This window comes from Electrophorus electricus, chromosome 8 (genome assembly GCF_041902795.1).
Source record: "Electrophorus electricus isolate QZ-2024a chromosome 8, ASM4190279v1, whole genome shotgun sequence".
Lineage (NCBI taxonomy): Eukaryota > Metazoa > Chordata > Actinopteri > Gymnotiformes > Gymnotidae > Electrophorus > Electrophorus electricus.
In genome coordinates, this window is record NC_137504.1 from 31840352 (window position 1) to 31855463 (window position 15112).

Below are 15112 nucleotides of genomic sequence, written 5' to 3' on the forward strand. Positions count from 1 at the left end.
TTGTATCACAGCCCTAAAATCCCACTGGTGGTACATGATCTTGTTCGGGCAGATGAATTATATAGCCATCAACAATGGATGGTATCATAAAGATGCAAAAAGTCTGGAGGTGCAAAATTATAAAACATTGGCAACATTCAGGTTGAAAATTGCAGATGCCCTCATCCATGGTGGTAAGAAAAAGCAAAGGCCCTCCACGGGAAGGGAGGATGATGTTTCCACCAGATGCATCCAAAATCCAACAACCACAAGACTGCTGGATAACATACAGTTTGACAAAGTTGAACATTTCCCACAGTTTACTGACAAAGGCAGGTTGTGCTCAGATAGGCAGATGACCAACTTGTGTCAGAAATGTGCACTGTCACTGAGAAAAGCATACACAACAGCATGCTTTTTTTTTCTGAAGGAATGTTTATTGTTAAGTGCTTTAGTAACAAGCAAAATCCACATCTGTAGAGTCATGGGGTATAAATTGTGTTTTTGGAAGTTAGGAAGCAGAGGTTGAATTTGCTGTTTCTCTCTCACACATACAAATTCTGGGGATATATAAACACAATGGGACATCTGTCTCTGTCTGGGATTTTTTCAACAATCATAATGCTATATTAAGTTCCTGTTAAGCCCATGACACATTACATTGTCAAACCTTATTTATGATTTTGGATGGTTACAGAATAAAGGTGAGTCATGATGGACATGATGGACTGGTGCCCACAAACCTGGGCATGAATCCTGGTTCTTGAATTTAGAAAGGATTTAAAAAAATACTAAGTCTAAGGCTATGATCATTCTAAACAAATAAACAATACAATTAATTCAATAGGATTACATAATAAGTTCAAATTCTTCAAACCTTGGATTGCAGGTCACACAGCTTTAACTTTGAAGGTTCCTTGTTGACCATTTAGAACTTTTTTATTTTCCTGAAGGTCAAGAAAGTGGGTTTTCAGTCCTAAAATCTGAATGTCATTTGAGAGCATGTAGCCCACATATTCTTCTACCTTTACATCACAATATCTAGTGTTTGTGAATTGCAGCCAATAACCATTTTAACTGTTGGAAAAAATTCAGGTCAAAGTGCAGCCACGGGATCTTGGTGGACATGGATTTCTGTTGTAGAAGTCTAAGCTGGAGGTTCTAAATGCCTTGTAATTCTTCAGCAGGTCAGACATATCTCTGTCATGTGTTTGTAGCACCAACCGCTGCAGTCTTGGCACTCTCAAAACCTAAGCCTTCATTTTTCCTGAGGCGTGTGATGTGGAAGAGCATCTGTGCATGGAAAGCTGCTCCACTGGCCCAGTGCTTGAGAGCATGGGTATTCATGTGTCCATCCACGAGCATAGAGTTCCTGAGCCAGCTGAGCTGGATGTTGAGCTTCTCTTCCAGGTGTTTGGTGTCCAGCAGCAGAAGACGATTGTCTGTCAGATGCATCCTGTAGCGCTTCAGGTACTCCTCCATCAGGTTGCGCACCTCCGAGGACTTCTCCTCGGCAAAGACACAGCACAGCAGATCCGCAGGGCTTGGCTCGCTGCCCTCTTGCCCCGTGGAGGGAACAAAACAGGCCTTTAGGATCATAGAGATGACTAGAACACCAATGCCTACCGCATTGGGTACAGCAGTGAGATCTACAAGAGCAGAACCAAGCTTCTCTACATAGTTAGAGAGGTGGCTGCCCGGTTCCATGATCAGCTAGGATGAATAGTCCTCCAGGTTAGTAGAAGAGTACAAGCCAGAATACCTGAGCAGTGCCTCATCAATACCCATGTTTATGTAGTTGTCTGGTAATTCACTGAAAAACTCTGATGCCCTGATGTCTATCTCCTCCTGTGAGAGTGACTGTCTTGCACCCATGTTCAGCAGGATCAGATTAGAAGTGTAGTCTGGAAATGGAGAGAGTGTATCTGAACTGAATATGAGGGTCTTGTATATAAATCGGCCCATTTTAAGCCCTCCTCTTTTTGCATTGCGCAAATCTATTTTTGGTGTACAAAGGCCATTTTAAAATTTGCTCTTGTTCAGCCACTTGTTCAGGTAGTGGCCTTAGTGAAAATACTTTTGTGTTTCCTTTCAACATGTTTGTGCATGCTATGGCACTAATATTCTATTAACACAATGCAGTATTAGTGTAGCATTTAAACTCAGATACAATCCCATGCTCACTGTTACAAACAGAGGAAACAAGATGAAAAGATTTGTGATAAAATGGGGAGAAAGGTGATAAAAAGGGAGAAAGGTGTGCCTGGGCTGAGTATATAACCAGGCCCATCAGTGTACCCTCCCCAGTTTGTATAAGGACTTTACCAGGAGCTGTGGGAGTTTTTGTCTGAAGTTCAGTTCTTGTTTGTTTGACCAGTGGCCTGATTATGGAAAAAAATAAAAACCCATGTGAACTTAAAACAAACAAAGAAAATGAAGCAGGAAACATTGCTCTTTTTTATTCACACTGACTGTGTTTTTAACTAGACTAGCAAGCACATCAGGAAACTCTATCTTCGGAAACAGAATTTGACTTGACTAGAGCTGCTCAGAAAGTGAAGGTATCATGTTTATAACAGTAAAGCTAGCACTGTAGGTTCTGACATAACAGAGTTGCTAGAGAAGATAGAAGAAATGATGGTGGCAAACAACAGCTGGCATTATGAAATAGACAAAAAGATTCTTCAGGAGATGGAAGAGAAGAGGAAGGCTGAAGAAAAAGCCACAATAAGGAGGAAGTAGGTGGAGAAACAGAGAGCGTTAACCAAAGCTTGTATGGGTGAGTTTGTACAGTGTAGCAGTATATGCTGGTCGACTGATGGCTTCTGTTATTACCATAAGATCTGTTTATTACCATAATAAAATATTTTGGTTGCTTTGCGAAAACAGTCTAGTCATAATGCCATCACTAAGGTTTATATTTATTTTATTTTGGGGGTTTAGTTTTGCGGGTCTGCACTTGCACAGCCAATTTTCATATTTACCATGCTGTAACATACTGTTACAGTTCTGCACTGGTGTTGTTTTCCTATATTTTACCCTACATGGGCTATTGGATGAAAAGAATAATAGGTTAAAGGTAGTCTAGGACTACATCTGTGGCCCCCTTTCTGAGCTTACCACGCACCCCTAGATGCAGAGTTTAGGTTCTTACTGCAGACTTATTCAACATCAGTGTTGTCAGCAAATTGTGATCATTTGCATCTCTTTCAGTTTCATTCTCTCCTGGTCTTTGTTCCTGTCTATAGGTCCTTCAGAGCTGTCTATACATCAGCAATGGTCTGTGGAGACTTCAGTGGTGTGATGGAACGAGGCTTAAGTAGCATGCGGGGACGAGGCACGTTGAGTATTAACACAAAACACCTATACTAAGCACACATGCTAAAGTATATCAAACATACGATGACACGCGAGAGATATATATACACACTCGATTACACGCAACAAGGATCAGGTGGATGACACAAAAGGGCGTGGCACTACAGACTAAAGAACACACGCACAGAGACGTTTGAGGAGGAGGGAGGGGCCGTATCATGACAGAGCCCCCCCTCAAGGGTGCGACTCCCGGCACGCCAGCCTAACGGGCTGTGGATCCGAGACCAACGGCAAACGGCGAGGCCAGGGGGCCAGGCAGTCTGCCATGGGCCAGCGTGAGCAGGAGCACGTGGGGGAATACCAAGACTAAAACAAAGACAGATACTGGAACACACACACTACCAGGCACTGACACAGACACAGAGGGGAAAAAAGTGATTGGCACATTTAAGGTAATGGGGAGTGGCATGGTGACAGGGACAGGCACATGAACAACACCACACATAGGCACCCAAGACAGTCCACCAGTCATCGGCTGGTTTGGAGGCTGACCAGCCTGGGGAAGATTGTCATTCGCTGGCTTGGGTAGCGGCGACTGTCCCGATTTTGCCACATGCTTGCCTGGAGGCGCACCAGCCCTGTTGCCCGGTTCCGGTGCAGGCACTGGTGCTACTGCCTTTTTGCCTCCATGAGGCTTAGGCATAGATGCATGTGCTTTGAGACCTCTCGCCTTAGGGAGAGGAGTGTCCTCCTCTGAAGACAATGCCGCTTCTCTGCCAGTCGCCCAGGGCAGCTTACTCGTTCCAGGGCGGCGTGCCCTGGGTGGAGCCTTAGGTGTAGCCTTGGTTGCTGGGGGCTCATCATCCTCGGAGCCTGTGATGTCACTCTGCAAGGAAGGATCCCCATAAGGGACCTCCTCTACCTCCATCGAAGGGTCCTCCTCATGATCGAACCCCATTTCTGACCAATGTCACAGTACTCCCCTCTCTCTCCATACTCAGCACAGCCCTCTGGATAGTCCATGCAAGGGTCATAGGACCCAGCGGAGTCCATCTCCGATTGCTGGTCATCGTAGTCTGGCTGGTTTCCGTTGGACTCCGCAAAGTCCGACCCCGCACCATGCACAGGGGCCCCCCAAAACTGTTCAGTGGGTTCCTCCCTCCTTGTGGCTCCTTGAAGCAAGGCCAAGATGAGGGAGGGTCTCTCCACTGGATAGTAGGAGTCCACAGAGTCCAACTCCGAGGACTGGAAATCATTATACCAGTCCCGGTCGCCAACCATGGTTCTGTACCTGGACCTGCACCTGGAGTCAGGAGGGTGCCCAAGAACATGGGAGACCTCGCTGCACATGCTGTGGGAGGGCATGGACTTCCTTTCCTCCCCTTTTTTTTTGCCTTTCCCAGGCATCCTTGGTGGTCGGCGTTTCTGTGACGGAAGAAGGCTTAAGCAGGATGTGGGGATGAGGCCCGTTGAGACAAACGTTTTATTAACACAAAACACCTACACTAAGCACACATGCTAAAGTACATCAAACACTGACAAACATACGACAAAACACGAGAGATATATATACACACTCGATGATTTTATGCAACAAGGATCAGGTGAACGACACAAGATGGCCTGGCACTACAGACTAACGAAAACACGCACAGAGACATTTGAGGAGGAGGGAGGGGCCATATCATGACAAGTGGGAGGCACAGTAGAACTTGATAAAAGGTGATCCAATGTCAGATATTTATGCATAGGCCAATATGTTTGTGTTAGTGTGTGTCTGATTTATAGTTTTGTTTATCTGTTGCATATCGATATGTTGTTGGTAGACACTTGGCTGGTTATAACAGGAACAATAAGGAACAGTAAGTTGTTTTCCAGCACCAGGTACTGCAGTGCTCTAATCAACATTTCCACTCCAGATTTTAGACTCCATGGGGAGAAAGGAGCCTCACCAACCCCTAGTACTGCGTCCAGTACTGGGACTTTGGGGAGCGGTGCATCATTGAGTGTACCGTTACATTTCAGAGGGGAGATCTCTCCTGGATATCAGAGGTGTGTTATCAGGTTAATACCTGGTAGAACATCTTTCCACACTTCTTTCTATGAAGTGGGTCAGACAGTCAGCCACATCAGTGGGACAATTACCATTGAAAGTCACAGGTGCTTGCTTGTGAAATAAAAAAAACTCATATTGGTAAAATATAAATAACTGGCAAAGGTAATATTTCTCTTGAGCGACCATGTTTCTAAAACATTTATAAATCAAATCAATGTTTTTCATTCAGTGTTTTATGATTACTCATGATTCCTTTTGTCCAGAAGCATTTTAAGGACTCTAACATGGAATTGCTTCATTACAAATGTGCTGCAAAGTGTATCAAAGTGGTGAGAGATGCATTCTCTACAATCTTTTTATTGTGGACTTATCTCCTGCAGACAGTGCAACCAGTGTGATCCTGAAGGAAAGTACCCCCGCCCACAGTGCTGGGACCAGTTCAGAGAACCTCCTGATTTTAAACATGCTGTGATTGAAGAGGCTGCTCAGAAACTCTTCAGTGTCCTGTCAGCTCATCCCCCTCCTCTTCTAAAGTGTGCTGGGCCTGGAGATGTGGTCTGTGATTTCTCCACTGAGATGAAGCTGCAGGCAGTGAAATCGCACTGCAGTGAAATCACACTGCAATGAAATTGCACTTTCACTGCATCTTACTGTGAAACCCACGTAAAGCAGCACTACACAGTAGCAGCCCTGCAGAGACACACGTTGATGGAGGTGACTGGAAACCTGGAGCAGAAACTCTGCCAGGAGCACCACAGAGCCCTGGAGATCTTCTGTATGACTGATCAGACACACATCTGCAACCAATGTGCAATACAGAAATATAATGTTCATGAATTTAAACAGGAATCAGTTTTAGAAAATACCAGACCTTGACTTAGTAACATGAATGAACATTAGTTATCAATTATGACATCATTTTTTAGTTAAACTGCTCCAGCAGTTTTTGTGGTCATGGAGTGGAGTCTGTTAATGGAATATAATCTGTGGTTGTAAGGTGTTTTGTGATGATTATGTATCATCCTGATTTTGGATTAGTTATTTGTATTTAATACAGAGTGGGTGAAGACACATAACAAATTAATAAAAATCTGATAATGTGGTTACTTTGTGTCTGACAATTGTGCATCTCGTTCTTAGTACCGGTCTCTGGACTTGGACTTAAAATTAGTTCAATGAGTTGTCTGGCTTTATGGAAAAACCAATAAAACAAAAAAATATATATATATATTTACCAGAATACATTTTATGTATGAAAATAATTTGTTTCATTACTAATTCTCTAATTCTCTCCCATGTTCTGGACTTTTAACAAGCCTCCATATAATTGAAGCATTTGGACTGTGCATTATTCCACACGTAAAATATACTTAGAAGAAGATCCTTATTGTTATCTGTGTAACTCTACCTTGGTTGGCACTTATGTGCACGTGTTCTGAACTTGACCCATTCTGCATGTACCATGTGTCATGGAAGGCTCCTCCCCCCACGAGTCACATGGTAGGGCCTGCCGCGTGTAGGGGATTCACATTTGTACTGTTTGTAACCACGCCCCCCCGGGATTGCACACACCTGCTGAGGGTTTAATGTTGAATGTCTGTTTATTTAAACCCCTGTCAGTGTGTGCAGTGTGCGTTGTTGCTACGTGTATGTTAATTTCGATCTATGTAGCCATAACGTTAGTTTGTGTAGTCACATGTGTAGAAACTCTGGAGGTGGAGAAGAATGCCCCCTGGAAATTTTTTTGGGGGGCGGCTAGGGCTATCGAGCCAAGGCCAAGGAGACCCGAGGTGCTCCACGAAGACCGCAGTGAGGGCGGTAAGGTGGAGTCGGCGAGGTCTCCGGCTAACGTGGTGAAAGCCCAAGTTCTTTCACTTCCGCAGATTCACCAGGAGCACTGAAAGGATCCACCCAATGCCTCGGAGGGGGAGTTCCTCTAGGGCGCTCCCAGAGCAGCCAGCAAAAGGAGGACTGTTAATGGAGGTGGCACGTTCGGAACCGGGGTGGACGTGCACTGTGTGTACATTGGGGCCAAGGACACGTCTACAGCACCTGAGGAGTTAGCAGGCGCTGCATCACAGTGCCTTATATGTTTGTGTATCAGCGCATTTGTTTGTGTACTCGCACCTGTTGTGTGTTCACAGGCACTTCACGTCACAGGGAGCATGCCGGACTGTCCCAAGAGAGGCAAGGACTCTTCCTTTCTCCTTCTTATGGAGAAGGCTCCCTGGCTGGCGGTTCCTGGCCCACCTTGTGTTAGGTGGGCACAGGGCTGTTGCCGTGCTGTGTCTGCGTGTCCCAACGGCGGCCTGGGGTTCGCTGTCCTGGATTGGGCCACTTCAGGAGCCACGCCCCTTGGGAGGGGATACTGTCAGGAGTCATATGTTACGGCCCACCGCGTGCAGGGTATTCACATTTGTACTGTTTGTAACCATGCCCCCCGGGATTGCACACACCTGCACAGGGTTTAATGTTGAATGTCTGTCTGTCTATTTAAACCCCTGTCAGTGTGTGCTACCAGTTGGTCATTGTCACTACATGTGTGCTAATTCCAAGCTCTGTAGCCATAACGTTAGTTTGTGTAGTCATGTGTTAATGTGTATGTGTTCATCGTTTAAGGTTAAGTGTAGAGTCATGTTTACTGTAAGTGTTATGTGTAAGTGCCACCTGTGTCATATGTGTTTAATGTTAATAAATGTCTTGCACCATCGATGAGGTCTGCATCCTGCTCCGCGCCCTGCGGCACTCGGGTCAGCTACATTACACCATGTTCCTTTCTAGTGTTTTGGGAAAGCCCTTGCAAAAGGATCCATGGATCTTCTTGTTATTTGATGACTATGCATCTGTCTACCCATCATAAAGGTTTCCTATTTCCTGGTCTTACAGCTGACATAAAGATAATCCCAATGTGGTTTGAACCCTCTACTCCTGCTTGCATTATTTGCCTCACTGCCATTCAGGACATTGTCCTGCTGGTGGGTATCTGAAGATTCGAACAAGGACAATTATGTCGGTCATTGATTGGGGAAAAAGTACTAGAAACATTGAACATGTGAACAAGGTGAATGTAAAAGATTGTAAAAGATTATTTATTCTCTTTCTGCATTATATAACACCACCACTCTTACTCCCATTACATAATTTTTGTTTTATATATATATATATATATATATATATATATATATATATATATATATATATATATATTTCTGCAAATATTGTGGATTTTCTTGTATGTAGTTCTAATACTAATTTACTAGTCGTAATACTAGTTTTAATATATGTTTACTTATTAATACAATATTGATCACAAAACAAAGGTAGAAGTAGCAAATATACACTTATTCATTACTTTAATGAAATTTTATTTTCTAGGAAAGAGACAATCAAGTCTGACCAATTTTGTTTGCGCTCTGAGCCGCTCTGAGGTGGTGCATGCTGGTGGTGTAGTGGGAGGAGGCGTAGATGGTGATCTAGTTGCAGTAGTTCTGCAGGTCAAAGATGCTGCAGGGTTTGTGGCAGCACTGTTCCACGATGCCCCTCTTTACCATCAGTTCCGCGTGCTCTCTGTACGGGTACTCGGCCATCTCACCCTCCTGACCCGCCTTGGGGGAAAGGAAACCTGGAGGAGAGGAACTCATGAATGAGAATTCAACAGTGAAGCAGACAAATCCATTTTCTGCACAAATAGCTAAGGCTGGGGGTTCAGGTATTGCATTTCATTGTTTTCTGTGAAGTATGGAAAAACTGGAAAAAATACAAAAGTAAGGTATAAACAACGGTAAATTTATCATCACAGATCAGCAAATACATTATTTCTGTTTTGAATATTCTTTATTGCATCTGTTCAATTCATATGGTTTTTTGAATAGTTACAGCAGGTTCCTTACCCAGCAGTGGGTCCACCTCTCTCTTGGGGTTGTAAAAGAAGCCTGATGGGCCACAGACAAGGTAGAGGGCATCGACCAAGTGAGATCCGCACAGGTGTTGGGGGGCGGCAGCGTTGGCTCCTGCAGTGGACAGAGCCAACAGGAGCAGAAGAGTACCAGCCTGGATCCACGCCGCCATGGTCTGAGAGAACAGGGCAACGGTGGGTTTGATAGAGAGAAGGCCAAGTGATTAGACCACATGATGTGGGTAAGAAAAGAAAAGAGTTTCTTCATATTATCACTGTGTATATTTTAATGTGTCATAAGCAATACATTCCAGTGCCCTTTTGAAAACTGACACGATACGGCCCCTCCTCCCAAACGTCTTCATGTGTTTGTTTGTGTGTGTGTATGTTCGTCTGTATGGCCACGCCCTTCTTGTGTTTCACACCTCCTCTTCATTGTGTATCATTAATGTGCGTGTATATAAGTCTTTTGTCTAAGTGTGAATGTTATTGATGTTTAATGCTGATAGCCTGCATGCTATGGCTTCGTGTTTCAGTTTTACATGACTCATCCCTGCTTCCTACTATAACTCCTCAACGTGACAAAAATGAAAAGTGTTTGAAATATGGAGAAAGAAAATCTTTCTTCCTCAGATTTAATATTCAAAATTGATTATTCATATAGTTTGCAATCACCTCATTAGAATGGTTGCAGTAGGACCAACAAACAATTACAGAACAAAACAGGAAACAATGTAGTGTTTCACTAGAAATTAAAAAAAGATATAAACGCTATAGCCCATCTACAGCCCAGAACAAGTGCTGGATGGGCTCTGGTGGCTCACATCTCTCTTACCTGCATTAGTAGACAGAGCAGTCCTGTGGAGGTGATGAGGTTCTGAAAGGAGTCTTACCTGTGCTGATAGACAGAGGAGCTGTACAGAGATGGTGAGAGGAGCCTTACCTGCACTAGTAGACAGAGGAGCCTTGTGGAGGTGATGAGAGGGTCTGAGAGGAGAGATGCTTGGGGACGAGCGGAGGTCCTCCTGAGCATTTATACCTGTGCAGGTGAGCAACGTTCACTCATCTCAGTGGAAAAAGCAGGGGTACTCTGCTGCTGCTAATTGGCTGTCCGATCACACACGCCACATTAACTACGTTTGTCCAAGCTAATTCATGTTTCCGCCTGGAGTGATTCACGGCTCTAGAGCAGTTTCCATTTATTCATGGAGGGGTGAACGCACTGATGCTGCCTTGTGTTCAGAGCCCTTAGGAGTTGATCTGAGATCAGTTTGACACAAACGTTTATAAAAAGGGCAGCATGAAACAACCTTTAAAATTCTGATCACAGATCAGAATATAACGCACTGTGTTTAAGGATGCTGATTTGCACAGTGTGTGCTTCTGAGGGCAGCATGTGACAGATGGCGGGTTTGATCTGTAAACATCCTTCACTCCTAAACACTCCCATTTATGTGTAATGTAGTAGAAGGCTAGTGTGTCATTGTGATTCCTGTATATGTGGATGGATGTTGGCCTAAGCTGTGAATGGCTCCAAAATCAAGCTATCAGTGCATGTAGTGGTGCTGACAGTCATGGAAGGATTATATCATTTATAAAATGTGTACCTTTGAAAATGTGTACTGGTGAGTTTTATGTTTATTTTTATGATGTCTTTCATCTTCAGGTTCTGGAACTCAGCTTAACTCTCTGAGATGTGTGTTTGTGAATGAGAAAGAAATCATTAAAGGTAAAATAATAATAATAAAAATAATAATAACAGTGTCTCTGGTCGACACAGAAATTGAATACGGACTCCTTCATTCATCAACATTCAGCTCCTGGTCTACTAAACTGAAACAAGAAAAGTTGATCAAGTTACTTACATTGATCAGTAAGTAAAATTGCACTCTGGTATATTTAGTCTTTCTGATGTACCCTGTTGAGGAGCATCGTGCAGATGGTTTTGACCTTGTATAAGTATTTAAAAACTCACCTGCAAGATACAGCATGTAACAAGTCATAAGTACAGAGATAGAAATATAATAAAAATCCTGCTTGCATTATATTTGGGGTAAAGCAGACAACTTATGCACATATGCACATATACAAATAGCCAATCAGTCAATAAATCCTCTTTCATGTATGTTGTCCTGCAATGACATTGCATGTCAGGAAAATATGCCATATCTCAAGACACATCAGATATGTATCTAAACATATGGATATTAAACACATTACTGTTGGATATATGGATGGATACCACTGGATATATCTAAATATTTGGATGGTAACACAGTACCATCTCAGTACTGTTGTGTACAGTACTCTATAAGAAGAGTCTGGCAGCAAGACTACACAATGGATTTGTGCTCAGTTTTCAAGTTGTGAAACAGGAAATTCTGCATATCAAGAGTAAATAGTATTAGAGGATTAATTGCTAGGTAATTACTAGATAATGACATTTTTTGCTAGATAAATTGTCATTTATTCATACTGTGTTAGTCAGTGATATTCCAAAATGCAAATTTTTTTATGAACTTTTAAAAATTTGATTAATTTTTAGAAAATAAGTTTAAATGTGCAAACCATTACATCATTACAAATCAGTTAATGTTTTGCAAGATGTTTTACATATTTACATTTATATCTAATATTCAATATTAATTTAGTGGTTATATAGCATGACAAAATTATTTAAAATGGCACTTTTCAAAAACAAAATGCACACCTACGGTCAGGTATAATTAGGTTTTGGTAGATAAGTAATGCATATCAAATTTGTAAAAAAACATTTTTTTAAAAGCAGAATTATAATATGAAAAAATGTTTAAGACTGAATGTGATTAAATGCATTACTTTTCTTCTGACAGAAGGCCAATGACAGGACCATCTACAATAATCTTTGAATTACATCTACATATGAATGTGAGTTATACTCTTACCATAGCAGACAATATTTATCACATAATAAATGATTTCATAAATATATAAATAAAGGTATAAAACAACCTATAGATTATAAATAATAACGTGAAACACCTTACACATCATTTGGCATTAATATGGTGTTTATTGTCCAATACACATTTAGTAGGTGTGGATACGATGCAGAGAGCAGATCTGCACAAACAAAGGCCAGGCAAAAAGGGCAGTATCAAAATACATTGGTTAAACTGCCTTAACCTCAAGAACTAAATTTACTTTTGGATTTTGTCCCATAACGTTTAGATTCCCATTTCCTATAAGTACTTCAGCAATGGAAAAAGGTGCTCATTCAGAACACTGGCCCATAAAGCAGTATACATAGTAAAAACATCACACAGGTTAAGGACTGCACTCATGGTTCAGCTGTAATGTCTCAGATGTAGGAGGAATCCAGCACAAAGTCATTTTTGTTATATTAAAGCACATTCCAAACAACTTGTCATGACCAGATCTGTACAAAGTGCTGCATGTATAATGTATGACTATTGGTTTCCATGCACAAACTCAGTTGCACATGGGAATTCATTTTTATTCTGAAACAGAACATAAAATACATAAAGCTTCTCTTGCAATGCACAATTGTAGACCTCACAATTTGAATATGAGAAAGAAATGTTATAGATTTAAATTACACTAGAAATAGATAGGTTATCAGGCTATGCTACTGTGAGAAACTGTGGAAAAACACTCACAGTCTGCTAAATTAGCTACATTAGCAAAGTGTAACAAACATGAGACTAAAGGATGAACTGGGTGTGAAGTTTTAATTAGTAGCTGACAGATCCTTTACTATAAGTAGATTATAAAGAGATCTTATAGAGTAGGCCAGTAATGGGTGTAGGTCCAAAAACTTCACAATAATAATAACAAATAACAAAAGAGGCTAGCATACAAAACCAGATAATTCAAGTACACCAAGCAATGGTCAGGAACAGGTAGCAGACAAAAACAATGGAGCCAGTCTATAAAGTAATGGCATGACCAGGAGGAGAGTGAGTTACTGAGGGATTTATATATACAGGTGCTAATTGATTACAAGGGACAGGTGCAAACAGTAGGGTGACAAACTAGAAGGAGCGAGGACGGAATTCTAGTGAAGCTGACCTCTGGTGGCCTGAGGCACTATTGCCCAGAGCAAGCGTGATGCATTGCAAATGTGGTCAGCAGCCACACTAAAAGTATGGGCAAAGACAACTGACTCACAGACACATTACATGCTCAAGTGTATTCTAAGAAAGATGTATTTCAACCATGGCCAGGAATGAGATTAAATTTTTGTCCCCTCCCCCCCCAAAAAACCCAGCAGATATATAAATGCCATCCAGCTCGGAGCTTTTAGCCATCTGCTCTGGATGTTATGGAAACCACAGAGGAACACAGTCTACAGTGACCTCATTGCAGGAGAAAAAAACAAAAAAACAAAACCACACAGGTTCTCTGTAACCAGTTTCAAGATAATAAAATGAACTTTGATCTAATCAGTTTTAATCATTTTAACAGTAGTAGTGCAATTGTGATGAAAAACACATAGAAACTATGTAATCCCAACTTTGTTACTAATGTAATAAACACCACCAAATCACTACCACAGCTTTAAATGATTATACAAGCATACAAATATAAATACATATAAAAATATAATGCATATAAAAATCCCTCCTTCCCAGTGTGTTCAGTTATTAGCAAAAGCTACACTTTCAATTAAGTAAAGACATTGATAAAGCATATCTGACATCAACTGGCAGACTGATGTGCTATATTTTAAACATGACATTTGTTTCATTATCTGTATCATAGTTACATCAGTTTACATCTAATATATAGTTACATCAGTTTACACCACACCCTCCAATACATTGATTAGCTGCCTAGTTGACATTAAAATTTGGATGGCCGTGAACCTCCTCAAACTAAATAGTGTAATGTGTGTCGGCCCGAGTGCCACAGGGTGCGAGGGAGGATGCACAGACTTCCTCGACAGGGCCAAACATTTAATAACAAATGACAGCGGCACTCACGTATTACAAACGATAAACATGAACAAGAAACGATTGACGTTAGACGAACACAATACACAAGGATACATCTAACAAACACGTTACATTTAGACATTACATCTACAATGACCAACGACGCCACACACCCTGACGTGAGTTTAAATACACACAGACAAAAACAAAGTACAGGTGTGTGCAGGCGTGGCCTCAAACAAAAGACCTCCTACTGCACGTGGCTGGCCGAACCATGTGACTCGCAGGAGGCGAGTGTTCCGTGACAAATAGTATTAAATCTGAAGCCATTCTCATAGCATCTCCTTTCATTCTCAAGAAAACTGATCATCCCACTCTACCGAACCAGGGTTCGATCATGTCCTGTGTGACTTAGGTCCGTAACCTCCATGTTGTCATGGACTTTACACTTTCTCTTGAGGCCCACATTAATAACACCACCAAAATTGTCTTCTTTCACCTTAAATATATCACCAGACTATGTCTCACTCCTTCCATGTCCTCATCACAGTAACAATAAACATACAAAAAAGTTACTCCATAATTAAAGCAATAAAATTATACTACAATCAAGACCTTTGCTAAATTAACTAGCTAGAGCCTTTCTTTAGTGGTCTACAGTGCTGCTGATCTTCTGTCATGTACAGTGTGTGTTGGTTAATTTACAGCTCTTCCACATTCGGTGACTTACATTTTGACTGTTGTTCTGTGACAACATATAAAGACAAATAATGTCTTTTAGATAAAATTAAGACTTTTAAAGCTTGTGAATGCCCTGCATTTAATTAATAATAATAATAATTTGTTCTAATATCAAATATGATGCTGGATGGCATATTAGATAAGGATGAATTAAAGTCTCTCTTCTGTCATTTAAAATGTCATAAC

General features: G+C 41.6%; 1 protein-coding gene across 1 annotated transcript; it reads right to left on the minus strand.

The window, feature by feature from the left end:
* Positions 1–8826: 8826 nt before the first annotated feature.
* ins (preproinsulin) lies at positions 8827–9421 on the minus strand. The gene is made up of 2 exons (XM_081719623.1): positions 9244–9421; positions 8827–8975 (listed from the first exon to the last, which is right to left on the minus strand). The coding sequence occupies exons 1-2, from the start codon at positions 9419–9421 to the stop codon at positions 8827–8829; spliced, it is 327 nt and encodes a 108-aa protein (XP_081575749.1).
* Between the last annotated feature and the right edge of the window lie 5691 nt (positions 9422–15112).

What these genes read in the sequence shown, in the direction of transcription:
- ins (XM_081719623.1), bottom strand. Translation starts at nt 9,421, where the DNA reads ATGGCGGCGTGGATCCAGGCTGGTACTCTTCTGCTCCTGTTGGCTCTG. An exon ending in AGAGGTGGACCCACTGCTGG is followed by an intron (nt 8,976 to 9,243) that starts GTAAGGAACCTG and finishes CCTCTCCTCCAG; the next exon opens with GTTTCCTTTCCCCCAAGGCG.